The sequence below is a fragment of the Mustela nivalis genome, assembly GCF_964662115.1.
Source record: "Mustela nivalis genome assembly, chromosome: 18".
Taxonomy (NCBI): Eukaryota; Metazoa; Chordata; class Mammalia; order Carnivora; family Mustelidae; genus Mustela; species Mustela nivalis.
This window is the reverse complement of record NC_139037.1, coordinates 16,090,512-16,117,513: the sequence shown is the minus strand read 5'-3', so window position 1 is coordinate 16,117,513 and position 27,002 is coordinate 16,090,512. Positions and strand designations below refer to the sequence as shown.

General features: G+C 38.3%; 1 protein-coding gene across 12 annotated transcripts in view; it reads left to right on the top strand.

Annotated features, from left to right (window-relative positions):
* Positions 1–537: 537 nt before the first annotated feature.
* Positions 538–27,002, top strand: part of NFAT5 (nuclear factor of activated T cells 5) — a 115,088-nt gene continuing 88,623 nt past the window's right edge. For 2 of the 12 annotated variants that reach the window (XM_082711651.1, XM_082711658.1), the window contains exons 1-2: positions 564–970; positions 2,715–2,768. Coding sequence is in view for 2 of the 12 variants with exons in the window: in XM_082711650.1 (XP_082567776.1) it covers positions 898–970; positions 2,715–2,768 (127 nt within the window). In the remaining 10 variants the exon portion in view is untranslated. Of the gene's footprint in view, positions 971–2,714; positions 2,800–27,002 lie in introns of all 12 variants that reach the window. The other 10 variants (XM_082711654.1, XM_082711657.1, XM_082711652.1 and 7 more) reach the window with 8 other exon arrangements.

Genomic DNA, 27,002 nt, shown 5'->3' with positions numbered 1-27,002 from the left:
AAGAAGGTACTTTAATTAAAAACAACCAATAACGAGGTTTTTAGATATGGTCTGTCATTTCCTAATTAAGAAATGAGCTTGACAGTCCCTGGGCCAACTCAAGGTGAAGACTCCTATGAAACCCTAAAGGACTGGTGGTTGTCCAAGAGACGAAACTCCATTCCCCTGCGAGACCCCAAGCCAGTCCGCCCAGGCCGGCCGTACCCAACTCTGGGGTCCTTCCCGTCCGGCAGTCACCTCGGCTCCCTCAGGTCCGTCTCCTCCTGAGCTCAGCTCGGCGCTGGGCCGGCCGCCTCGGGCTCGCCGCCACCAGGTCGGCGCAAATACCTTTTCCCTCCCCGGGGCCCCAGGCGCGGACACCTCCCTGCCTCCCTCCCTGCTGGCGGGGCCCTTTCCCGGCTGGGAAACAGCAGCGGCGGCCGCGGCGGCAGGAAGCGAAGCCCTTGTTGATGCTGTTCCTTGGCGCGTCTCCCCGCCCTCCGGCAGCAGCCCTAGCTCTTCCAGGCTTTGGGGCGCCCCCCTCCGCGCCTGCGCAGTGCCCCGCGGGGGGCGGGGCTCAGATTCCTGTCAGCGGCAGCGGCGGTGGCGGCGACCGTCAGTTTTCGCTGAGGAGAAGCACGAAACGGACCCGTTGGCTCTCCCCCCCTTCCCTTTCCCCGCCCTGAACCCCCCTCCTGGCTCGCCGGGAATTAGTCCCCGTGGAGTTTCCCCTCCGCCTCGCTGCCGTTTCCTCGGTCCTCGGCCCGGTGGAAGTCACTGCCCTCGAGGAGGAGGCAGCAGCAGCCGCCCTCGCCTCGCCGCCCCCGGTTCGGTGCCCGCGGTCCCGGAGAGGAGGTGCCGCCGCCACCGCCGCTCCCCCCCTCCCGCTGCCCTCGGGCCGGGCTGGGTCGAGCTGCGATGCCCTCGGACTTCATCTCATTGCTCAGCGCGGACCTAGACCTGGAATCGCCCAAGTCCCTGTACTCGCGAGGTGAGTCAGGCTGGGGGCTGGGGCGTGGGGGCGGGGAGGCCCGGCCCGGGGGAACCAGAGGGGTCCCCGTCGGGGGTGGGGGCAAGCCCGGGCCGGTCGGGCCTGTTTTGAGGGGGGTGGGGAGAGGCTGATGGAGTCGGGTGATGGTGGAAGGGGCAGGGGAGGAGTGGCGGCCCCTCCCCCGCGGAGCCGCCGGCCGCACGGAGCCCAATTGCCGTCGGCCCCGGGTCTCTGCGGCACCAGTCGCTCTGAGAGTCCCTCGGCGTGTCCGGCCCCGCCACACTCCTCGAGCGGCTGGTCCCGGCCTCCCCCGCTCAGGGATTCCCCCCTCCCCCAGACTGGGCCCCAGCTTGCCGGGGCCGCTGCGATCCGTGCGCCGCGGCCCCCCTACCAGGGCCATCCTCCCCAGCAAAGTTGCCCCCAAACGGGCGGCTTGGCTCGGAGCCGCTTCTGGGTGCAGGGGCACCATTTTTCTCCCCCCTCCAGGTTGTTTGTGCGCCGCGGTTCTACCCCCCGCTCCCTCCGGCCTAGTCCACTCCCTCCCCTTGTTGGGACGGCCCCCCTCGACCAGGCGTTCTTCCTTTCCTCGTCATCTTATTGCTGGAATGGGCCCGAATTTTCTGTTTTTCTCTCTTTCCACCTCTGTGGCATTCTAATGACTTACATCGTCCTCTCTTTTTACAAAGATAGGAGTGCTCTCTCTGGATTAGTTTTATTCCTCTCCCGTCCCAGGGGTACCAGCTCAGGCACTGACGCTGTCCTTTGAGAATTTTCTCTTTCGTTGCCGTTCCAGGACTCCTTGCAGGGAGGGGGCATTGGACAGAGATTCCCGTTTTTAAACTCCTTTGGCCAGGGTCTAAAGGGGATTCCCGGGATCTACGGTACGAACACTTGAGTTGATCTCTACCGGGTTTAAATTCCTATACTGGGCTCCACAAGAATGTGTTAGAACAGGTTCCCTGTGCAAGGGGCATCAAACCAGAACGCTCCCACTACACTCTTCACCACTTTTTAAACCCCTGGGAGGGGCAAAAGACGCAGATGGGTTATTAGCTACTCATTTCACCATATTAAAAGAAATTATGTGCCGTTGTGAGCCTCCTTCCTGAGAAATCCAGCGTTTCTTCAGTTTGGGTGTGATGTATCCATCCGCTGATTCTACCCCCTCCAGAAAGGGGGACCTCAGCTTCACATTAGTAAATGTTAGTTGTTTAAGCGAAATCAGAGTGAGATGGTTTACTCTGGAAGGTACTGGACTTTACAGACTGACGACTGGGTTTGTACAGAGAGTCCTACTTAGTAACTGTAGCCATTGTCTTTTGCTCTGATGACTTTAGCTGGCAGTCACCATCCTGTAGGATGTTTTTCAGGCATCATACCTGAAGTAGTTGGAGATATTGTAGTTTTGAGAGTCAGAAGAAAAAAGATGATATCAAGAGATGATTCTTAGAAGAGGGCTAATGTGGTACAATTGGGTGCTAAAAATAGTCAAGACATTAACACCATTTGTGCAGTAATCATCAGATAATTTTCCATGAAACAAACGCTTTATGAAAATCGAAGTTTACCATAGAGACCAGTGTAGAGGCAATTCCATCTTCTTTTGCAGAGTATAGTCACAGATATGGGCTTTAGCTCTTAAAAATACACGGCAGTTATGTAAGAGATTTATGCCACCCTTGCCTTTTTTTCTTTCTTAAGTCATTCAGCATAAAAAGTACTTAATGCTTTTTGTGTTTTTCAGATTCTCTGAAGTTACACCCATCACAGAATTTTCATAGAGCTGGACTATTGGAAGGTCAGCAAAGTGCCATTTTAAAGCATATTGTGTGAGTATGCAAAGGCTTTCTCTGAAATGGAGTTTAAATGAGAAAGTGTGAAACTTTGCAAACTCATACAATGTAGTATTCTCCTAAAGAGCCTGATCCTTCTTTTAGAGCAGCTGAATGTTTCAGTGGATTTTGTTGCTGTGTTTGATGTGCTTGTTAGCTTATTGTATCTGCTTTGAGAAGCCTTGAAAACCCCCCCACAAAATCACGAAAAATTATGTGTTGGGTGTTCTACTTTGGAATTCCAGATCTTAATTCTATCTTCTTATACATAAACTGAATATGAAAAGGCTCAATCATTATAATCATAAGTATAACTAAAAGAGTGACACCAAACACATATTTTGTTTGAAAATTCAGAATTTAGAACTTTTATATGTTGAGCATTTTGAAACAGAATGTTAATTATTTATTACAAAAGCATTGTATCTTTACTGTTGCATTATTTTAAAGGTTAAGGAAAGCCAAAGAAAGAGATGATTGGAATATGCTTAGAAAAAAAAGTTTGAGACATATTCTGGAAATGTTAATAGAGGGTGTAGAATTTAAATAGCTGACAATTATTTTAGAAAACTTTACATTGAAAAAAGAAACACTGTTGTTTTCAGCATTTTAAGGCCAAAAAAAAGACTCTATCTGTGTTTTGTAGGGTTTCTAACATAATTTTTTAAAAAGCTTATTTATTTTTAGTAATCTCTACACCCAATGTGGGGCTCAAGTTTAAGGAGCCCCCAGATCAAGAATCACATGCTTTTTGACTGAGCCAACCAGAAGCCCCTCTATTTTGTAGTTTTTGAAATTGTTTTCCATATCCTCTTTGAATTTTGTAATCCTGTAGTTGGACAGTAAGGATATTAATTTCCCCATATTAGAGATGAGTAACCTGAGGCTGGAATTAAGAGACTTGGGGGAAAAGAGTCACACAATAGCAGACATAATGCTTTTTTGTTTTAGCTGTAGTTCATTACCTAAACCCAAGCTGCCACTGTAAAATAAATACGTAACCGGTAACTTAAACATTTTGTGGTCCACTTTAAAAAGGCCATAAAGGGATGCCTGGTGGCTCAGTCAGTTATACATCTGCCTTCCATCTGCCTTTGGCTCCTATCATGATCCCTAGGTCCTGGATTGGAGGCCTGTTTGGGACTCCCTGCTCAGTGGGGAGCCTGTTTCTCCCTCTGTCCCTCCCCTGTTCATGCTCTCTCTCTAATAAATAAATAAAATCTTTAAAAAAAAAAAGGCCATAAATGTTTAAGTTTTTTTGAGTTTAGATGTTTGCCTCCCATATGGTATAGTCTGATACAGTGGTGGGAAGAATGGATTTTGTAACTGAGGTTGAGTTTGAATAGCAATTTAGTTGCTAATAAACTCTGTGGCCTTGGGCAGGTTATTTCACCTGTCTAAACTTTAATATTCTTTCTATAAAAATGTATATAATCTCTTAAGTTTACAGAGGTAATGTGTATGAAAATGCCTAGTATAGTGTCTGGCTTAATAAATGTTGAGTTTTCCTTTTAGTATCAGCTAGCTTTTTTGACTATAATTTAGAGCATATAGAATGTTCTTTAATTATTAATTATATTTATATTTAACAGAAGCCCACTGATATATATTAATATAAAAACAAATTACAACTTTTTAAAAAATTTTTAAATTTTATTTTTAAGATTTTTATTTATTTGACAGAGAGATCACAGGCAGAGAGGCAAGTAGAGAGAGAGGGGGAATCAGGCTCCCTGCCCAGCAGAGAGCCCGATGTGGGACTTGATCCCAGGACCTTGAGATTATGACCCAAGCCGAAGGCCGAGGCTTAACCCACTGAGCCACCCAGGTGCCCTCCAATTACAACTTTTAAAAAATCAACTACAATTTGAGGCAAGACATTTTATGTGTGTTTTTTTTTTTTAAGATTTTATTTATTTATTTGACACAGAGAGCGAGAGATCACAAGTCGGCAGAGGCAGGCAGAGAGAGAGAGGGGAAGTAGGCTCCCCGCTGAGCAGAGAGCCCAATGTGGGGATCGAGGCTCGATCCCAGGACCCTGACATCATGACTGGAGCCCAAGGCAGAGACTTAACCCACTGAGCCACCCAGGTGCCCCTGTAAATGTTTCTTACTGAAGTAGATTTCTGTTTTTTATTCATATTGTCCAGTTGTGACCATGTTATAGATTCCTCTTTGTCACAAACCCATCCGTTTTCTGGGCAACAGACCAGAGAGTATCATAATCATAGAGATTATCAGGCAGAAGCAAGACACGAAAAAAGAAAGTGTTAATTAGTCCAGCAAATATTTTTAACAAGTTGATGGAAATGCAGATAGCCATTTAATATGCATATTCATATGTATGTGCTTAAATACTTTTATTAAATTTTTATTTTGGTTGAGAAGATCCTCAGTTTTTTGAAGTGAGACCATCCTTTCACAGATTATCTATACATTGTAAAATGTATAAATATCAAGTATCCTTTTATGGCTTTGATACAGGGAATCATAAGAAAGTTGTTTGCTTGTGTAATGAAAGTATTTATAATCTGTGCACCCTACTTCTATTTAGAATTTACAAAAGTAGAGAGAATAAAATAATGAGCCACCATATTCCTATCACCAAGCTTTTAACAGTTATCAATGCATGTCTGATCTTGTTTCTTTTATCCTCGCCTTTTCCTGAAGCTATTTTATTTTAAGACAAATATCAGACATCATGTTACTTTATGTATACATGCTTTTGTATTATAGTGATCTTTCTTTATTAATTTTTAAAATACCCTACTTTATTCCAGGAAATACATATTCTGATTTATTTCAGTAAAGTCTCTCCTCTCCCTGCCCTCTTTTTAAGTTAAAGCACAGCTGGAGGCTACTGCTTCTAATGTATAGTGTACCTTGTAATCTATGTTAAAATTGTAGGTCATGCGTCAGACTTGAGTTCAAATCCTTGTTTCAGGGTTTGTGCTTGACCTTGGCTTAGTCATGTGATCTTTTTGTGCTTCAATTTCCTCATCTTTAAATGGGGACAATCGTAGTATCTTCATCATGGGCTGCTGTGAAGATTATCTGAGGCAAATTCATGCCTATAGCATTTAACCTAACACATAGTAAGTGCTCAATAAATGTTAGCTTAATTAAAAATTCTGAACAACCACTTACATGGCATTTACTGTATGCCAAGAACTTTATAAATATGAACTCACTGAATTCTCTTACCAACCATGAGATGGTTATTATTATCCCATTTTACAGGTGAGGGTGCTAAGGCATGGGGAGGTTTAGTAACTTACCCAGAGTCACATAGCTGGTAAGTTGTAGCCAAGATTTCAACACAGGTAGTCTCACTGTAGTCTATGCTCATTAACTACTGTATTGTATTATATTGATTCCCTGTTATATAATAAGAAGTATTTTCTTTTTTTCTTTTTAAAGATTTTAGTTATTTATTTGACACAGAGACAGCGACCATGAGAGAGGGAACACAAGCAGGGGGAGTGGGAGAGGGAGAAGCAGGCTTCCCGCTGAGCAGAGAGCCCCATGTGGGGCTCCATCCCAGGACCCCAAGCATCATGACCTGAGCTGAAGGCAGACACTTAACTGACTGAGCCATACAGGTGTCCTGAGAAGTATTTTCTAGTAATATGTGTGTATACTTTCTGACAGTAGTCTAGATTTCTATTTAGTAGTAAACTCAACCCAGGGTAAGGGGAATTTGATTACTATGATATATAATTTGTTAAATTTTTTGAAGACATATTTTTTCCAAATATAAGGTCTCTCTTTAGGAAACAAGGTTGGAAAGCTTGCAGTTGAGTGTTATGGAGCTTTAAAAATAGATTCAAGGGGCGCCTGAGTGGCTCTGTACATTGAGTGTCTGCCTTTGGCTCAGGTCATGATCTCAGGGTCCTGGGATAGAGCCCTGAATTGGGCTTCCTACTTGGTGGAGTCTACTTCTCCTTATCCTCCCCACTCATGCTCTCTCTCACTATCTCTGTCTGTCTGTCTGTCTGTCTCTCTCAAAGAAATAAAAATCTTAAAAAAAAAATAGATTCAAAAATCTGTTTACCATTCAGTTAAGTTTGCTTTTATCCTACATATCAATGCTGATCCTTCCTGCTACTGTGTATGTGTGTGTGTGTGTTTTTAAAGAATAGGAAGTTGACATAATTCAGTTTCACAATGTAATGATTCATTATTTGTATATATTGGGAAGTGACTACCACAGTAAATCTGATTAACATCTATAGGAGTGCCTGGGTGGCTCAGAGGGTTAAGCCTCTGCCTTCAGCTCAGGTCATAGTCTCAGGGCCCTGGGATTGAGTGCCCCATTGGGCTTTCTGCTCAGTGGGGAGCCTGTTTCCCCCTCTCTCTGCCTGTCTCTTTGCCTCCTTGTGATCTCTCTCTCTGTCAGATAAATAAGTAAAAAATCTTAAAAATAAAATCTGTCACCGTATGTGGTCCTGCTACTACCTTTTTATTTAGTGTGGTAATTGCCTAACAATGGGAAAAGGGTCCATTTATTTAATGCAATATTACAAATAATGTTTCTGATGACACCATAATTACATGGGAGACTCTTAATGAAATAAGTAAATAAAAGAGGTACTGTTGCAATTATGTTAAAAGTAACTTACATAGAAAAAGTCCTGTACAAATGTATATACTGTGAGATTTTATTTTTGATTCTATTTTTGCATTTTCCCTGATACCTTTTTTTTTTTTTTTTTTAAGTTTATTTATTTATTTATTTATTTGGTAGACAAAGATCACAAGTAGGCAGAGAGGCAGGCAGAGAGGGGTTGGGAAGCAGGCTCACCGCTGAGCAGAGAGTCCGATGCAGGGCTCCATCCCAGGACCCTGGGATCATGACTTGACCCAAAGGCAGAGGCTTTAACCCACCGAGCCACCCAGGTGCCCCTCATTTTTCCTGCTTTCTTTAAAGAAGTAAGTTTATATATAGTGAACAAAAAATAAAATGGTTTACAGTTAGTGTGTTCAAATTTGAAGGCTAGGAATCTTTGGAGTGTCTAGAGAAAAAGTTGAACTACAGAGAAAAATTGTCATTTCTTAACTCTCTGTATTGAAAAATACTGATTTTGGCATATATTATTTGCCATATAAAAAACTGATATAAAAATTAAACTAAAGTAAATGAATACGAGTAAGAGGTCATTCTGGAAATACAGAGATGTAAGATAAGATGGTAGAAAATCAGATAAAACAGGAAAGATAACATAAGCAAGTTGGTAAAAAATAGAGTAATAAAAATAATAGGTTAAAATTTTTAAATGTTTTTAAAAGCAGGTGTTAAGAGATTACATATGATGGACTAAATTAAATAACTGATTAAATAAGAGCTAAACACTAATGTGAGGCAGTCTTAATATTAAGTATTTGAAACTGGAAGATTTACTTTTTAAAAATTTTTAAAGAGTTTATTTGTTTAATTGATAGAGATCACAAGTAGGCAGAGAGGCAGGCAGGGCCTGTGGTGGGGGGGGTGGGGGAAGCAGGCCCCCCCACTGAGCAGAGAGCCCTAAACCGGTCTCCATCCCAGGACCCTGGGATCATGACCTGAGCTGAAGGCAGAGAGGCTTTAACCCACTGAGCCACCCAGGCGCCCCTGAAAGGAGGATTTTTAAAAGAAAATGTGAAATATTACAATGAGTTAGGGACAATAAACTACTTTTTTTGTTACTGTTGTCACACCATTTGATATGGTACTATGCATAATTATACTTTGTAATTCACAAAATGAAAATCCTAAAAATAGTAACAGTGTTTTACTGACTTTGTGGAATATTTCAGGATTGCCATTAAGCCTGATTTATTTCTCTTCATAGAGCTGGTGTAAGTAGGGTAGTTAAGCCGTTAATTCTCAAATGATGAAATGTATGAAGGTATCTTAATGGAAAGGATTTTTTGAAAATATTTAGCATTAAAAATAATCTGTTGGATTCTTTTCTTGTTTAGTATCTATTTTTTTTTTTTTAAAGATTTTATTTATTTGTCAGAGAGAGGGAGAGAGAGTGAGCACAGACAGACAGAATGGCAGGCAGAGGCAGAGGGAGAAGCAGGCTCCCTGCCGAGCAAGGATCCTGATGTGGGACTCGATCCCTGGACACTGGAATCATGACCTGAGCTGAAGGCAGCTGCTCAACCAACTGAGCCACCCAGGCATCCCTCTTGTTTACTATCTATTAATATCCATAGATCCTTACCCAGTAACTAAAAATGTCATTATGGAAATGAAGTCCAAACATTGTAAGTCATCCATACCTAGTTCATCCTCACTTCTTGGTTCTGTCCATCTCCCTGATTTCCTCCTATTTGTTTTTGTGTCTCTTTCTAAACTCTGTTTTTGTTATTTTCATTCAGTACTAGAATTCTGCTGCTTATTACAGCAAGAGGATAGAAATTCATATTTAATCAGATGGTTCTTGGCTTGCTCTTAACTCACTCTTGACACTACTATAATTATTCCCAGAGTCCCCTAAAACTTGAAAGTGATTTTATAGAAAAACATTTCTTATTGCGATTAATATTATATATAAAAAATAGCCACTTTATATTAGAAAAAATTGACTCAGATTGTATTGTCCATAGGAGCACCTGGGTGGCTCGGGTGGGTGGGTGGCTCAGTCAGGTAGGTGTCTACCTTCCTTTCAGGTCATGATGCTAGGGGCCTGGTAACGAGCCTTTAGCCTCAAGCCTCACTGTGGATGCCCCACTTAGCCAGGAGTCTGCCTCTCCCTCTGCCCCTTCCCCTCTCCCTCTCTCTGGAATAAATAAAATCTTTAAAAAAAAAAAAAAAAGATTATATAGTCCATAACGAATAATAGGTGATTAGAAAAAATAAAAGATCAAAGTAATCTGAGGTTTCATTTGGACCTTATTGTATAGTGAGAGAAGATAGTCCTGTTATCTCTAAGTTGTAAGACATTCTTCAGTAGAAATGTTGCTTATTAATTTATGTTATTGTCTTGTTGCAAAGATTTTATTTCAAGTTACATAAAAGAGATTCACGTGTCTTTTATTTGCTGTTGTCTTAATGAAAATCAAGGTTAAAAAAACTAACAGTGTATAATACACTAATTACAAACCTGTACTTGAGTGAAAAGGTAGAAATTTTCTTTATGGTTTAACTATAGATAATGATTCTAGCTTCCAAGTGTAAATAAAACCTGGTGCTGTGATAAAGGATCTATAGTTTTGATGATTTGAAACTAAAGATGTGCTACGTGGACATTTTCAGTTTACTTATTCTTATTAAGAATTTATTTATTATTGAAAAATAAATTTTTTTCTCTTAATACTTACTTGACTAGGTGATGAGAATTAGTGCTGCCCAGCCATAAATGTTTAATCTTCTCCCCCCCCCCATTCATGTTACAATTAGTCTTTTAGTAAATTTGGTATTGGTATTGGTTGCGTCTTTTGTTTTTTGGGTTTTTTCTGGTATCTTCTTTTGAAGATGAGGCAAGAACAGAAAAAGTTTCTAAGAGTGACCTAAGCTGTTGATTACTCTTACCTTTATAAATTTAGCTTTAGTTTAGTGGGGTTTTTTGTTGTTTTAGTTTTAGTTTTAGTTTTAAGACATCTACTTAAAATAACATTTGTAGGGCATGATAAAAGAAACAGTGTTGGAAAAGAAAGATTAATAAATTCAGTGCTAGTAATTGGAAACATTTTTTGAGCAATTTATGTGTGCCAGAATTTTACAGATATTTTTCACATTTAGTCCTCAGAAAAAATCCTCTGAGATAGAGTCCGTATCTGTATTTCATAAATGAGCAAACTGAGGTACAGAGGGATTCGCTTATTTTCCCAAGGTCGCATAGTTAATCGGGGAGGCTGGAATTTGAAACTTTCACTATTTTACCACAGAGTATTGAGCTTATCCTGACTCTCTTTAGTATAAACATTTGATAATTGATATTTACACTTTGGGCCCTACTAAAATTACACCACTGTTCATATGGTGTAAAAAGAGTGCTTTGTGTAGGATTCTTCAGCTAAACAGCCTCCATAAAGTAAGAAGTTCTATAAGCCACAGATAAAAATCAGTTAAGAATACAATGATGACCCTTTTGGGGAAATATATTAACACTGGAAATTAGCAAATCATTGCCTGACTTGGGTGAGTGTCTTTAAGATTGTACCACCTCTGTGTTGACAGGTGGTGGTACTCAGAAGTGAAAAGTAGGGGAAGGCTAAGCAGACCATCACCAAAGGAGAATTACTTGAGAAATGGAGGATGCCATGGGACTCATCACTTCTTTGGCATTAGTTTTATGGAAGCCTGGAATCATTGCACCTTATTTCTGCTAATGTGTTTCAGAGCTTAGCTAAATTTGAAAGGAGATGAGCAACAGAGAATACAGTACTAATAGAGCTCTTGGAGTTAGTTCTTTTCATGCTGTGGTTGGTCATTGTTCATGAATTTCCTGAAAATTTTGTGTTAGGCATTAGAAAATATGGATTTTAGTTCTAGTTTTGTTTTGAGACCCTGTGGAAAATCGTGCAAGCATTCCTTTTCTTCGGTAGAGACTTTAATAGCTGTTTTGCTTACCTAAGAGTTAAGAGGAAAAAACAACTGACATGATGTCAGAGGACGAAACTATAAAATGTCTGTATCAGTAGTGATACTCTGCATTGGGCCCTATTAATTTACTTGGGTTCTTTGCACTGTCCCTCTTTCTAAAATCTTGTTCTACTCATATCTCCATTTTCTCATGGTACTTTCTACATTTGCTTGTTGGTTTTTGCGATTAGTCCTTGTATTCTCTCTCTCTCTCGCTCGCTCTTTTTTTAAATAACAGATCGTCTTTATATAGAAGCACAGAGGTTTACCAATTTAGGGTGTTCCATGAATTTTTAACAAGTGTACACATCAGTGTAATCACCATAGATGAGATACAGAACATCTCAGTCACCCTGTTAGGTAGGTTACCTCTTGCTGTTTTGTAGTCAGTCTTGCCCAACTGGCAAGTTGCCCTCAGGCAACTACTTGTCTGTTTTTTCTTAAAATAGATCAGTTTTGTCTTTTTTAGAATTTCATATTAATGGATTATACACTATATGCTCTTTTCTCTTCAACTTTTGTTTGTTCAACCACTGTAACGTTCTAAAACGGAAAACTATTTTTTCAAAGGACCTAAAAATAATGAAAATTTTTATTCTGTTTTACATTACTGTATTCTATAATGTAGCCAAGTGTAATTTTCTAGGGATGACTTTTCATGTTTATGTGCAAGTATAGGTTACTTAGTCATGATATTTATATTTATTCACTCACTTAAAATGAATTTGCAGGGGCACCTGGGTGGCTCAGTGGGTTAAAGCCTCTGCCTTCAGCTCAGGTCATGATCTTAGGGTCCTGGGATTGAGCCCCGCATCCCCACATCTCCGCATCAGGCTCTCTGCTCAAGAGGGAGCCTGCTTCCTCTCTCTCTGCCTGCCTCTCTGCCTACTTGTGATCTCTATCTGTAAAACAAATTAAGAAAAAAAATCTTAAAAAAAAATGAATTTGCACATGGATCTTGGCCACATATAGTTTATAGCTCATTAGAAGAGATTGTATGTGAATAAACAATGTTTTAAAGGGTTTTGTAATACAGTCTAGATTAGAAAATGAAATTAATATGCTTGACTTTTTTTTTTAAAGATTTTTATTTATTTAATTTGACAGAGAGGGACACAGCGAGAGAGGGAACACAAGTAGGGGAAGAGAGTGAGGGAGAAGCAGGCTTGCCACTGAGCAGGGAGCCTGATGTGGGGCTCGATCCCAGGATCCTGGAATCATGACCTGAACCAAAGTCAGCTGCCTAATGACTGAGACACCCAGGCACCCAATATGCTTGACTTTTAACTTTTATTTGCTCATAGGAAAAAACTTCTGTGCAGCTTACACCAGAGCATATAGTTTGCCCCATACCAGATAATTAAAAATCGAAGTTTAGAGCTTTAAAATTTCTTTGTAAAATAGTTTAAGTCTGGAGAGGGTTATATAGTTGAAGAGTATGTAGTGGGTATGCAATACTGTAGGTTAAGTGTAACAGTCAAAATCAAAATGAGCTTTCTGTCACATATAAGGTGAGTACTATCTTGTGTTTAACTCTACTGTATGTACTAATTTTGAATAAAATTCAAGTTGCCCAGTAATCATTTTTACTACATACCATACTACTAGTTTGGACCTTAGACATTAAAATACTTGTGTTGGGATGCCTGGGTGGCTCAGTTGGTTAAGAGGCTGCCTTCGCCTCAGGTCATGATCCCAGAGTCCTGGGATCAAGTCCTGCAACCGGCTCCTTGCTTAGCAGGGAGTCTGCTTTTCTCTCTGCCTCTGCCTGCTTGTGCTCTCCCTCTCTCTGACAAATAAATAAATAAAAATCTTAAAAAATAATAATAATAAAATACCTTTGTTAGCAACATAATGGAACAATTAAATGTTTGTTGATGGGACCTGGTTACACAACTTAAGTATTTATTTGAATTAACTTTTCATTACAGTTGTTTAGGTAAGTCACTAAAATGCCTCATGTTTAAAAGTATGTAATAGCAATGAAGCATCCAAACGTAAGTTTAAGCTAACAAGTAGCTATTTTTCATAATAAAGTTGTAATTAGAAGTCTTTATTTAAGATTTTGTAGTATCTCTTTTTTCCAGTTTCCAAGTAGTGACTTGCTTATTAGGTTTTCAGTCTGAAACGAAGATTTTACTTGAAAAATATCACTGTAAAGTAGAGTTAATAATAATAAATTAGTGTTAATAAGTTAAATATTTAATTTCTAAGTACCTAGGACTTTAGAAATTATAAATTAAAATTTTACTGGAGTAAATTTTTATAAAATTGTTTTGTGAACTCTAACTTTTTCTATATCCTTTTACTATGTATTGTTAAACCATATTCTCTAGAATATTAGGCTAAAGTAGAGCAAATGAATGTAAAATGTAAACATATAGCTTGAATTTTATAATAATAATAATTTTTAAAGATTATTTATTTGAGAGACAGTGAGGGAGAGCAAGCACGAGTAGGGCTAGGGCAGAGAGAGAGGAAGAAGCAGGCTCCCCATAGAGCAGGGAGCCCAATGTGGGGCTCAGTCCCAGGACCCCAGAGATCATGACCTGAGCCAAAGGCAGTCACTCAACCGCCTGAACCACCCAGGCACCCCTATAATTATTTTTGAAGAGCATTTCATTTTCTTAGTTTATTTTTACCTGAATAACAGATACGTTGGATAAAATGACTACTTAATTCCTTTAATAAGCTCCATTGTTGCTTTTTTGTTTTTAAATGGGGTAATGAAGTAGTTGAAGAACAGAATGTCACTAGTTAGCTAACTTACTGGTCTATTACAGTAAACACAAATGGTACATTTATACTGTAAAATATAGTAACTAAAAACTAAAAAATAACTTTCTTTTTTTTTTTTTTAAGATTTTATTTATTATTTATTTGACAGGCAAAGATCACAAGCAGGCAGAGGCAGGCAGAGAGAGAGGGAAGCAGGCTCCCTGCTGAGCAGAGAGCCCGACACGGGGCTCGATCCCAAGACCCTGGGATCATGACCTGAGAAGGCAGAGGCTTTAACCCACTGAGCCACCCAGGCGCCCCTAAAAAATAACTTTCTTGAAAATGTTTTTTGGTGAACTTAGTAAGAATGGATAGAATCCATTACAAAAAATTCTGCACAGAAAAAAACTCAGTTCAAACTTAACTGAGAACACATGAACAGAAGAGTTGGAAGTTGAATTTGAAGAAGTGCTTTCATAGGAATTAAAAATGGTACAGTACCTCTCGGTGGCTCAGTTGGTTAATCATCTGCCTTCGGGTAGTGTTACGATCCTGGGGTCCTGGGATTGAGTCCTGCATTGGGCTCCTTGCTTATTAGCAGGGAGCCTGCTTCTCCCTCTGCCTGCTGCTCCCCCTGCTTGTACTCTCTCTGACAAATATCTATTTTTTTATTTTTTTTATTTTTTTAAGATTTTTTATTTATTTATTTGACAGAGAGAGATCACAAGTAGGCAGAGAGGCAGGCAGAGAGAGAGGAGGAAGCAGGCTCCCCGCTGAGCAGAGAGCCCGATGCGGGACTCGATCCCAGGACCCTGAGATCATGACCTGAGCCGAAGGCAGCGGCTTAACCCACTGAGCCACCCAGGCGCCCTCTGACAAATATCTAAAATTAAAAAAAAATAATGGTAAAGATAGTAAGTAGAAAAATCAGAGTTCTATCTATTTATCAGGCTTGTGAATAAAAACCCAGTTTCAGAACCATGCATTACTTAATAGCTGTGTGATTTTAGGCAAGTTAGTTAACCTTTCTGTGACTCAGTTCTATAAAGTGGTGATAATAGACTGTTAGATTTCTTATGAAGACTAGATGAGTTAATATTTCTAAAGTACTTGAAATAGTATTTGGCATACAGTAAGCACTATGTAAGTATTTATAAAATAAACAAATATAATAAAAATTCATATCTAGAAATAAATTACTTGACAAACATATTTACCCATAATGTAGCAAAGAACCAGGAGTTTATTAGCATAAGCTTCTGAGCACCCAAATCAGATGTTGCTAAATTTATATACTAAGATTTAGGCATTCATAGCACAATGTGGTAGAGGATTTGTCTTCCTAAAGTATAAATCTAATCATATTGCTTGCTTTAAAATCCTTTAATAAAGATGCAAAATTCACACACGCACAAAAAAGGTGCAAAATTCTTGGAGCACCTGGGTGGCTCAGTGCGTTAAGCCTCTGCCTTCAGCTCAGGTCATGATCCCAGGTCCCTGGGATCAAGCCCCACATCGGGCTCTCTGCTTGGCGGAGAGCCTGCTCTTCCCCCTCTCTCTGCCTGCCTCTCTGCCTTGTGATCTCTCTCTGTCAAATAGATAAATAAAATCTTAAAAAAAAAAAAAAAGATGCAAAATTCTTAAAGACCTGGCTCCTGATTATCTTTTTTTTTTAATTGAGGTAATTAATATATCATAAAGTTTTTCATTTTAACCATTTTAAAGTATGTAATTTGGTGGTTTTAGTGCATTCAAAATGTTATACAACTAGCACCAGTATATAATTCTGGAACATTTTCATTCCCCTTAAAAGAAACACTTTACTCATTTAGCAGTCACTTCTCAGCTCTCCTTCCTCCAGCCGGTGGCAGCCCTCTCTACTTTTTGTGTTTGGATTTATCTATTCCTAGACATTTCGTATCAGAGGGATCATGTATAGTCTTTTGTGACTTCTTTGTGTCACTTAACATTATATTTTCAAGGTTCATGCATTTTATAGCATGTATCAGTATTCATTCCTTTTTATGGAAGAATATTTTTGGACTCTTCATTCATTAGTTCATGGGCATTTGGGTTATTTTAGCTATTATGAACAGTGTTGCTATGAACATTTGTGTACAAGTTTTCCTGTTTACAGATTTTTTTTCTTTTGGGTATATACTCAGGAGTGGAATTGCTGGGTCATACTATAACTCTATTTTTAACTTTTTCAGAAATTGCCAAACTGCTTTCCACAGTGGCTACATCATTTTATGTTTTCAGCAGCAGTGTATGAGGGTTCTGATTTCTTCATAGCCTTGTCAACACTTGTTATTATCTCTTTTTGATTAAAGATGTCATAGTGGGTATGAAGTCTCTTGTGGTTTTGATTTATATTTCTCTAATGATTAATACTTTTGAGCATCTTTTCATTTGTTTATTGTCTATTAGTATGTCTTCTTCGGAAAAATGCCTACTTAAGACTTTTGCCCATTGTTAAATTGAATCACTTGTCTTCTTATTGTTGAGTTGTCAGAGTTCTTTATATTTCTGTATACAAATCCTTTATCAGCTGGCGATTTGCAGAAATTTTCTCCCTCTCTGTGGGTTGTCTTTTAACTTTTTTTTTTTTAAAGATTTTATTTGAGAGAGAGAAAAAGAGAGAGAGGGGGGGTGTGGGGGAGGGGGAGGGGCAAAGTAAGAGGGAGGAGCAGACTCCCCACTGAGCAGGGATTCCCATCTCCATCCTAGGACCCCAAGATCACAACCTTAGTGGAAGGCAGATGCTTAACTAAGTGAGCCACCCAAGCATCCTTTCACTTTCTTGATAGTGTCTTTTGATGCACAAACATTTTAAATTTTAAGTCTGCAATTTATCTGTTTTTGTTGTTGTTACTCATGGTTTGTGTCATATTTGAGAAACTGTTGCCTAGCTTAGGGTTACAGAGATTTACACCTATATTTTCATCTGAGAATGTTATAGTTTTGGTTCTTACATTTTGATCTTTCATCCATTTTGAGTTAATTTATTTCTGGAGTCTCAATTCTTTTCCATTCATCTTTCTGTCTGTTTTTATGTCAGTACCATACTGTTTTGATTACTGTAACTTTGAAATATATTTTGAAATTGAGAAGGGTGAGTCTTCCAGTTTTTTTGTTCTTTTACAAGATTGTTTTGGTTATTCAAAGTCCCTTAAATTTCTCTTTTAATTTTAAATCTTTAAAATGTATTTCTTTGAGAGAGGAAGCAGGAGCAGGGAAAAGGGGGAGAGGGAAAAGCAGACTTCCTGCTGTGCAGGGACCCGGAGGTAGGTCTCCATCCCAGGACCCTGAGATCACGACTTGAGCAGAAGGCAGATGCTTAACTGACTGAGCCACCCTGGCTCCCCTCCATTTGAATTTTAAGAATAGCTTGTCAACTTCTGCAAAAAGTGAGCTATGATTTTAATAGGGATTGCATTGAATCTGTTTTGAGAAATATTGTTTGTGGAGTATTGCCATCTTAATAATATTAAATCTATGAACATGGGATATCTTTCCTTTTATTTAGATGTCCCTTCAGTTTCTTTCAACAGTGTTTTGTAGTTCTCAAGGTATAAGTTTTACATATCTTCTTAAACATTTATTTTTAAGTGTTTAGCTTGCTTTTTTTTTAGATTTTATTTATTTATTTGACAGAGATCACAAGTAGGAAGAGAGGCAGGCAGAGAGCAGGGAGGGGGAGCAGGCTCCCTGCTGAGCAAAGAGCCTGATGCGGGGCTCTGAGATCTTGACCTGAGCCGAAGGCAGAGGCTTAACCCTCTGAGCCACCCAGGTGCCCCAAGTGTTTTGCTTTTTAATAATTTTTAAGTGTTAGCAAATTGGAAATGATTTGAGGAATGGTCTCTTAAAACTTAGGAGAGCTTTAGTATTTATTGAAGTACTAGATTATGTATCTATTCAGAAAAAGAAACCCAAACTATGATGAAATAATTGACTATAAAATATTAGTCAGTCATAGAATTTAAAGCTGTAGTAAACCATAAACAACATATAGTAAAGTCCACTTTTGTTTAAAAAGTTGTACTGGGTGGTAATTTTCTCAAGGCCAGCAATTATACCTTGAATTCTCAGAGCATCTGACACAAGTGCTTTATAATCTAAAAGGTACTTGATAAATATTGAGTGAATGAGAACTATATCCAGAAAAGAAGGAAGGAATGATATTGGAAGTCTTAGAGGATTGTGTTCTAGTTATACACAGCCATGTAGAAAGCTTTAACTGGAATAACAATTACATTAAAATTACAACAAATAGAAAACTATAGATTTGTAGCTATTTAATCTGTAAAGACAAGAACTTAGATAGTAAAGATGAAAATGGAGGTTTGTTCTCTGAATCTAAAATACTGAAGAAAGTTCTCGTGAAGTTTGAATGGAATAGGTTTAGGACAAAATGTATAACTATGTAATATATATAATGGGTAGAAGTTTTCTTAGTGGACCTTTTACATGTTACAACTGAAAAAAAAAAAATAGAATCTAGAATGGTTAGTTAAATAAATAGATAATAGGTTGACCATCATGGATAATTGAGAAAGCTAGAGATGTGATCTTAATTTTATGGCAAGAAAATGTCTGGTGCCTTTATCAGAAAATATAAAAGAAAAATGTAATTTTTCCCAACATTACTTTTTTTTCTTTGTTTGGGAGGGTTATTTTATTTTGCAATTCTGTGCCCCATGGAACAGAGTAACCAGTTAATGTGAGGTGATTTTGTAGAATTGGAAGTAGACCTTTTTACTCCACATCAGCTCTATATAACCTAGCTTTCTCACTTATATTGGCATGGATTTCCTGGAATTTTTTTTAAAAGATTTTATTTATTTTAGGGGCACCCGGGTGGCTCAATGGCTTAAAGCCTCTGCCTTCATTCAGCTCGGGTCATGATCCCCAGGTCCTGGGATCGAGCCAGGCTCTTTGCTCAGCAGGGAGCCTGTTTCTCTGCCTGCCTCTCTGCCTGCTTGTGATCTCTGTCAAATTAAAAAACAAAACAAAACAAAACTTTATTAAAAAAAAAAGATTTTATTTTAGAGAGAGAGAAAGTTTGAGTGGGGAGGGGCAGGGAGGTGGGAGAGGGAGAAGGAATCTGAAGCAGACTACATTGAGCATGGAGCCCAGTGTGGGGCTCCATCCCACGATCATGAGATCATGACCTGAGCTGAAACCCGAGAGTCACACTCAACCGACTGAGCCACCCAGGTGCCTCAGTTTTCCTGGGAATTTAGTAGAGTGAAGTGGAATATGTATATGGGCATTTGTGAAATCACTTCTGTCAAACCCTGGTCCTCAGCAACTATTAAATTAATCTTATGATTTTTAACTTATATTCTAGGAGTAAACTTCACTTTAAACATAAATATAAATGTAAGTGAATGAGAAGTAAGACTTAGTAATATTATTTATAGACTTTTTTTTAAAAGATTTTGTTTGTTTATTTTATACAGAGAGACACAGAGAGAGGGAACACAAGCAGGAACAGAAGAAGAAGGCTGAGCAGGGAGCCCAATGCAGGGCTTGATCCCAAGACCCTGGGATCATGACCTGAGCCAAAGGCAGAGGCTTAACAACTTACTCAGACATCCCTATAGACAGATTTTTAAAAAATATTATGTGGAAGGAAGGAATGATAAATATTGCTAATATATAAATGTGTTATTTATTAAGGACTTTATGTGTTTACTTGAGATAGAGAAAGCATGAGCAGGGGGAGCAGCAGAGGAAGAGGGAGAAGTAGGCTTCCCATTGAAAAGGGAGTCCCATGTGGGGCTTGATCCCAGAACCCTGAGATCATGACCTGAGCCAAAGGCAGATGCTTAGCTGACTGAGCCACCCAGGTGCCCCTGTATAAATGTTTTAATATAAAAGCACTGATACAATAAAAATACAAACTATACCAATAAACACATGAAAAGATTTTCAGCATTATTAGTCATTAGAGAAATGTAAATTTAAACCACAGTGAGATACTGCTACTTGATACCCACTAGGATGGCTATAATCAAAAAGAAAACAGGTGTGGCAAGGATGTGGACAAATCACCTCATATACTGCTGGTGGAAATGTAAATGGTGCAGCCACTTTAGAAAATTATCTGGTAATTCCTCAAAAAATTAAACGTAGAGTACCATATAATCCAGCATCTCACTTCTAGATATATTCACAACAGAAATGAAAACATCTGTACACATAAAAACTTGTACAAAAATGTCCATAGCTGCATTCTGCATTTGGCTATTCTTAATAGCCAAAATGTAGAAACAACCAAGATGTCCATCAACTGAACAATGGATGAATAAACAAAACATTATCCATTTAATGGAATAGTATTTGGCATAAAAAGGAATGTATTACTGATACATGCTGCAACATGGATGGATCTTTTAAAAAAATATTTAGTTAATTTGTTTATTTGACACAGAGAGAGACACAGAGAGAGAGAGCACACAAGCCGGGGGAGTGGCAGGCAGAGGGAGAAGGAGAAGCAGATTCCCTGCTGAGCAGGACCCTGGGATCATGACCTGAGCCAAAGGCAGACGCTTAACCAACAGAGCTATGTAGGTGAATCTTGAAAACGTGTTAAGTGAAAGAAGCCAATCACAAAATACCACATATTTTGGGATTCCATTTATAGAAAATGTACAGAAGGGGCACCTACGTAGCTCAGTGGGTTAAGCCTCTGCCTTCAGCTCAGGTCATGGTCTCAGGGTCCTGGGATTGAGCCCCGCATTGGGCTCTCTGCCTACTTGTGATCTCTGTCTGTCAAATAAATAAATAAAATCTTAAAAAAAATGTACAGAATAGTCATATCTTCTCTGCACTGAGCAGAAGGGACAGATCTATAGGGACAGAAGATACATTAGTTGTTCCTAGGAGTGGGAGTCGAGGATAGGGGATGATAGTTAAAGGGTTTGGGGTTTCTTTTGGAAGGGTGATTAAAAGTGTTATAAGATTGATTGTGGTGATGGTTGCACAATTTTGTGAATATACTAAAGTGTCCATCAACAAATAAATGGATAAATAAAGTATGGTGTTGTACAGATAATGGAATTTTATTTTCCCTTAAAAAGGAATGAAATTTTGATACATCTTACAGTATGGATGCACTTCAAAAACATGTGAGATAAATGAAATAAGCCAGATACAAAAGGGACAAATATTGTATGATTTCATGAAGTATCTAGAATAGAGACAGAAAGTATGTGAATAGTGGTCACTAGGGACTATGGTGAGATGGCAGTAGTGAGTTACTATTTAATGGGTACAGAGTTTATATTTGAGATAATGAAAAAGTTCTGGAAATGGGTAGAGGTGATGATTGCACAACATTGTGAGTGAACTTAAAAGCATTGAATTGTACCCTTAAAAAAATGCACTGATAAGGGGCACCTGGGTGACTCAGTCAGTTAAATGTCCAACTCTTGATTTCAGCTCAGGTCATGATCTCAGTCATGGGATCAAGTCTCACATTGAGCTCCACACTCAGTGGAGAGTATGCTTCTCTCCCTCTGCCTTTCCTTCTTGCCCTCCCACCTGCACACACTCACATGGGCTCTCTGTCTCTCTCTAAAATTAAAAAAAAAAATCTTTTGAAAAAAATGCAGTGGTAAATTTTATGTTATATTTATTTTACTATATATATATATATATTAGAAAAAAGTAATTTTAGAAGCCTGAGATATAGTAACTTTTTCAGTGAAGTTACTGAAACAGAGGTGATTGTGTAGTGGCACGTGGAAAAAAGACTTTTTCCCATTTAACAGAGTGTATTTTTGTTGTCTAAATCATTTATGATTTTCTTCCTTTTGTTTTCATAAAATGTGAATTTTTCTTGCTTTCTATATGGGACCCAAAGTCTTTAGCTTAAAATATGAGTGGGATGACCTAGAACATCACTGATTGTGCTATATCTTGAATGATCAAAAACAAAATTTTGATGAGCCAGTCTAGACTACAGATGACTGTGAAAAATTCATGAAGTAGACACAATTGTTTAGATTGAAAAATTTTTACTATTAATATGCGTGGTTGATTCATTTTGTTGATTTCTGGAAAGCAAATATTTATATTTAATAGTAGCAAGTAGATTGCAGTTTTCCAATAAATGTCACAGAATTGTGGCAGAAAGCCAGGAAGAAGAAGAGCTGCATTAGTGAAGTGAGACACATTTCTGTAGCTATGGAAACTATAAACCCTACTAAGTCTCAAAAAGGTATTCTCTTTGTATTTGTACTATTAATTAGACATTAGTAGAGGTTAATGAGGACCCTAGATAACTGCTAGGTTAAATATAGGTATAATTGTATTAATCAGAGGCCTGGGTAAGAGGCATTGTTGGGTAGTTTAGTATTTTGTGTGAAAATTGAAGTATTTAATTTCCTTTTCTTTAGTTTGATTTATTATTTGTCTTTAACTATGAAAATGCTTTCTATATTAAAATGTTTTCTTAGATTATTGGTATAGTTCAGGTTTTAGTTTGAGGATAAATGAGAGAATATTAACAGGATTAAATGTAGTAAATTAATCTTGATCAGTATTTGTGTTTACTGGTAAACAGGTATTAATAAGTGCACAAGTAGGTTTTATGAGTAAATAATGTTTTAGGTATAAATTAGGGATTCTGGTAATTCATAATAATTTTTGTAAAATGAATGGTGCTTTTACCAGTGAAAACTTAATTGGTGGATACCCTGACTGACCTATAAGCTTAGTATTTCCTCCTAATTATAGAAACAAACTTACTCTGAAGAAAATTCTTTTTTTTTTTTTTAAAGATTTTATTTATTTATTTGACAGACAGAGATCACCAGTAGGCAGAGAGGCAGGCAGAGAGAGAGAGGAAGGGAAGCAGGCTCCCTGCCGAGCAGAGAGCCCCATGCTGGGCTCGATCCTAGGACCCTGGGATCACGACTTGAGCCGAAGGCAGCGGCTTTAACCCACTGAGCCACCCAGGCGCCCACTCTGAAGAAAATTCTATAATCAGGGTTGGTTGCCTATACTCAGTTGGTAGAGTTATAATGGGTTGCTTGTGGTAGCGAGCTTCAGGAGGGATATGGTGTCACATTCTAAAAATAGAAAGGTAAACTAGAACTGAAAGATAGCTACTGAGTAATTGTGTTCTCACCATACTTTTTTGCTTGTTTGTGTATAAATCCAAAAGTATGTTTTCCCTTAAATTTACATGAGTTTTGTTTTCTTATACATTTATACCAGGAAGTCTTTCTTCAGCTTGTTAGACCTTTGCAGAAACATCAACTGTCAACCTGCATGGAAGCCAATTGTATTTCAGAATATCCCAAATCAAACAGACTTAGAAGTGAAATTTAGCTCTTCTTTATTGAATGAGCAAAATGAAACAGAAAAAGGGAATTATGAGAAGTAAACTGTTTTGGAAAAATCATTTTAGGCTGAACCCTAAATATTGCCCAGAAAAGAAAACCCGTCCATTTGGAAATGCCAAATTAGAGGGAAATTAGTAGAGAAAAAATATGAGGCCTTCTTCCACTAAGAACTATTTGAATATTCACCTCTACCTGGTTCTTGAACAAAGATATACCAGAGCACTATATGGAAGGTCTTTCTCAGGGTGTTAGACCTCTCCTTTTCCTTTTTCCTTTTAAGTAAGACAGTGTTCATCTACTTGACTATTGATTGTATTATGCAGCGATAATGGATTGCAGTAAACATAGCTCTTTATAAAGGGACTGGATGGTGTGTCCTGTGAGAAAAATACCATATTAGTGATCCAAATGTGGATGTGTTATCTGTCCTAGTGGCACATCAACATTTGGATTGCTAAAATCCTTAAACATAGATAAAACTCAGGTGAGAAATTCAGAGGATAATATTTAATAAAAATAAGAGTAAAAAGGGGGCTTCTGGATGGCTTAGTTAGTTGAACATCTGAGTCTTGGTTTCTGTTCAGGTCATGATCTCATGGGTCTTGGGATTGAGCCCCATAGTGGGCTCTGCACTCAGCCCGAAGTCTCCTTGAAGATTCTCTACCTCTGCCCCCACCCCACCACTCTCTTGAGTAGGTGCATGCTCTCTTGCAAATCTTCTTTTAAAAGTGTGTATGTATGTATGTATATATGTATGTATGTATGTGTGTGTGTATGTATTTTTTAACCTTTTTTAAAAAAATGAGATTACATTTTTTTTTAAAGATTTTTTTTTTATTTATTTGGCAGAGAGAGACAGATAGTGAGATAGAATGAGCGGGGAAGAGAGAGAGAAACAGACTCCCACTGAGTGAGGACCTGGATTTGGGGCTCATCCCAGGACCCGAAGGCAGATGCTTAACTGACTGAGCCACCCAGGTGCCCCTCAAATAAATCTTTGAAAAAATAAGAGTTAAAGTTTTATCAGTTAAAATAGCTAGGAATAGGGGGCACCTGGTGGCTCAGTGGGTTGAGCCTCTGCCTTTGGCTCAGGTCCTGGGATTGAACCCTGCGTTGGGCTTTCTGCTTAGCGGGGAACCTGCTTCCCCCCTCTATTTCTGCCTGCCTCTGCCTACTTGTGATCTCTCTACATGTCAAATAAATAAAATAAAATCTTTAAAAAAAATACTTGGAATAGACAGTAAAAAGCAATATCCCTAATTTTGGTATTTAATATTGAATAGAAATGTAGTTTGCAGAGTCTGTATCTCAGAAGATTCAGATCACTCCATTGAGTCTTTAAGGTAAGGCTCTTGAATTCTCCATTTCCAGGAATTAAAGAAGTCTCTCACTTTCTGTTTTTCTATCCCTTTCTCTCTCTCTCAGCTGCACAAAGTTATTATCCTTGATATTTTGTTTTGTTACTTTGTGTTCCCTGTATATTTTGTGTTCCACCATAGATGATTCTTGGATACCCTAGGTATCTAAAAACCTTCTTCTTTGGCTTTTGTAAATCTTCTTGGTACAGATTTTAATGAGTGCTAAGTGACAGGTGACTAGATACAACTATTCTGAATGAAACAATAAACTGACAAATCTTGTTTCAGGCAGTTAGGCTGTGGTATACAAAGGAAACAAAATGGTTTCCTAATAAGTTGAGGTTTGAGCATTTATTTAAAAAACTGTGTTAGTAAAAAAAACCTGTGTTAGGAAAAGTTCAGGATTTTTCAGGGAGAGGTGTTTCACAATACTGAACAGTGCTCTTTCTTCTTTGTATTGTTAAAATAAAACTTAGTTGAATTTCAGTTTGTAAATTGTGGAAAATTGTAATAACAGTTACTTTGTCTCAGGTTAGAAAATTATAAGAAAAAAATAAATTCTAAAGTGGTTTAGACAGATTCATATTTTAAGTTAAATGTTCTATAGTTTATGTTCTATATCTTTTCCTGGCTTTTTTAATCCCTTACCCTGACAGGATAAGAAGGTTTGTCCCATATAATTGTTGTTTTCAGTTTTTTAAACATACTTTTTATGTTTATGGCTGCCTTTAAGGTAAGGGTAAACAGACATTGAGTCTCTCATTGTCTCAAAGTTGTGTTTTCTAACAACTTACCTAAATAACTGCAGACTTTTGCCTTACTCAGTTTCTCCTTAAAAACAAGGGTCACACAGAAGTTATGTTGTGGGACCCTATTCTCTGCTTTACAGCAGGTCCAATTCCAAGATCTGATGTCCAACTTCATAGGAATGTTTAATATTTCACTTCATGGGGACAGTGTTCTTGTTTAACACCAACATTCTTATGCTCTGGCCACATAGAATTTTAAGGCAATTTGGAAAAACTTCTCTTATATGTTTATTATATTCTCTCCCATGATAATAATAACTTGGAGAAGACAGTGGGTATAGTGGTTAAAGATGTGGGCCTTGGAGCAGAACTGCTGGGTTCAGGTTCTGGTTATATTGTTCACTAGGTGTGACAGCTTGGACAAGTTCATTAACTTCTCTGCCTCAATTTTCTTATCTGTAAAATGCTGTTGATAACAGAGCTTTCATCATAGAGTTGCAAGAATTAAATAAGTTAACTAAGTAAAGTGCTTAGAGTAGTGCCTAGCATAAGCAATGTAAGTTGCTGCAATAATAATAATTAAAATAATAATAATAATTATTGGAATAACGATGCTACGTTATCTTTTTTTGAAAGGATAAAAACCATACTTTTATTATAAGGTCATTATTAGTGCCAAAGAAACATCCCATTTCGAATAAAGGAGAATAAACATCAGTTTTGGTCATTTTGGCATTCTTTGTGGCCATTTTCTTTAGGGTAGTTTCTTGATTTATCTGATTGTAGGAATAATAACAGTGCCAAAGTTTCTTTGGATTTGAAAACAAGGATTTGTGCCAGTGTAAGAGAAACTAATACTGCCAGCCATCTCTTCTTTATTAAGGATTGTACAATTTAGGATGTCTGGCTTTTAAGGCTTAATTTTTTTTTTTTTCTGAGTGGATTAGATGAAGTGGAAAAGCTTTAGATAGTTGGTTCCAGACTGGCCGCCATGGAAAAATTATTTCCAGTTGTATTTTATTTGTAGTTCTGTTAATCTAGAGTTATCTGTTTGGTAGTGGAAAGAAGTACAGAATTGATAGTCAGGAAACGTATTTAAATATCGGTTTTACTTTTTGCTAATTTTATTTCATTTCATCCTTTTATCCTTATTTCCTCTTTAACAGGGTTATTATGAAGTTTATATGAAATAAGGTTTTTCACTATGCTGGTTCTTTTATTTTTTATTTTATTTTATTTTATTTTTTTTTAATTTTACTTATTTATTTGACACAGATCACAAGCAGGCAGAGAGGCAGGCAGAGAGAGAGAAGGAAGCAGGCTCCCCACTGAGCGGAGAGCCCGATGCGGGGCTCGATCCCAGGACCCTGAGATCATGACCTGAGCCGAAGGCAGAGGCTTTAACCCACTGAGCCACCCAGGCGTCCCTATGCTGGTTCTTTTA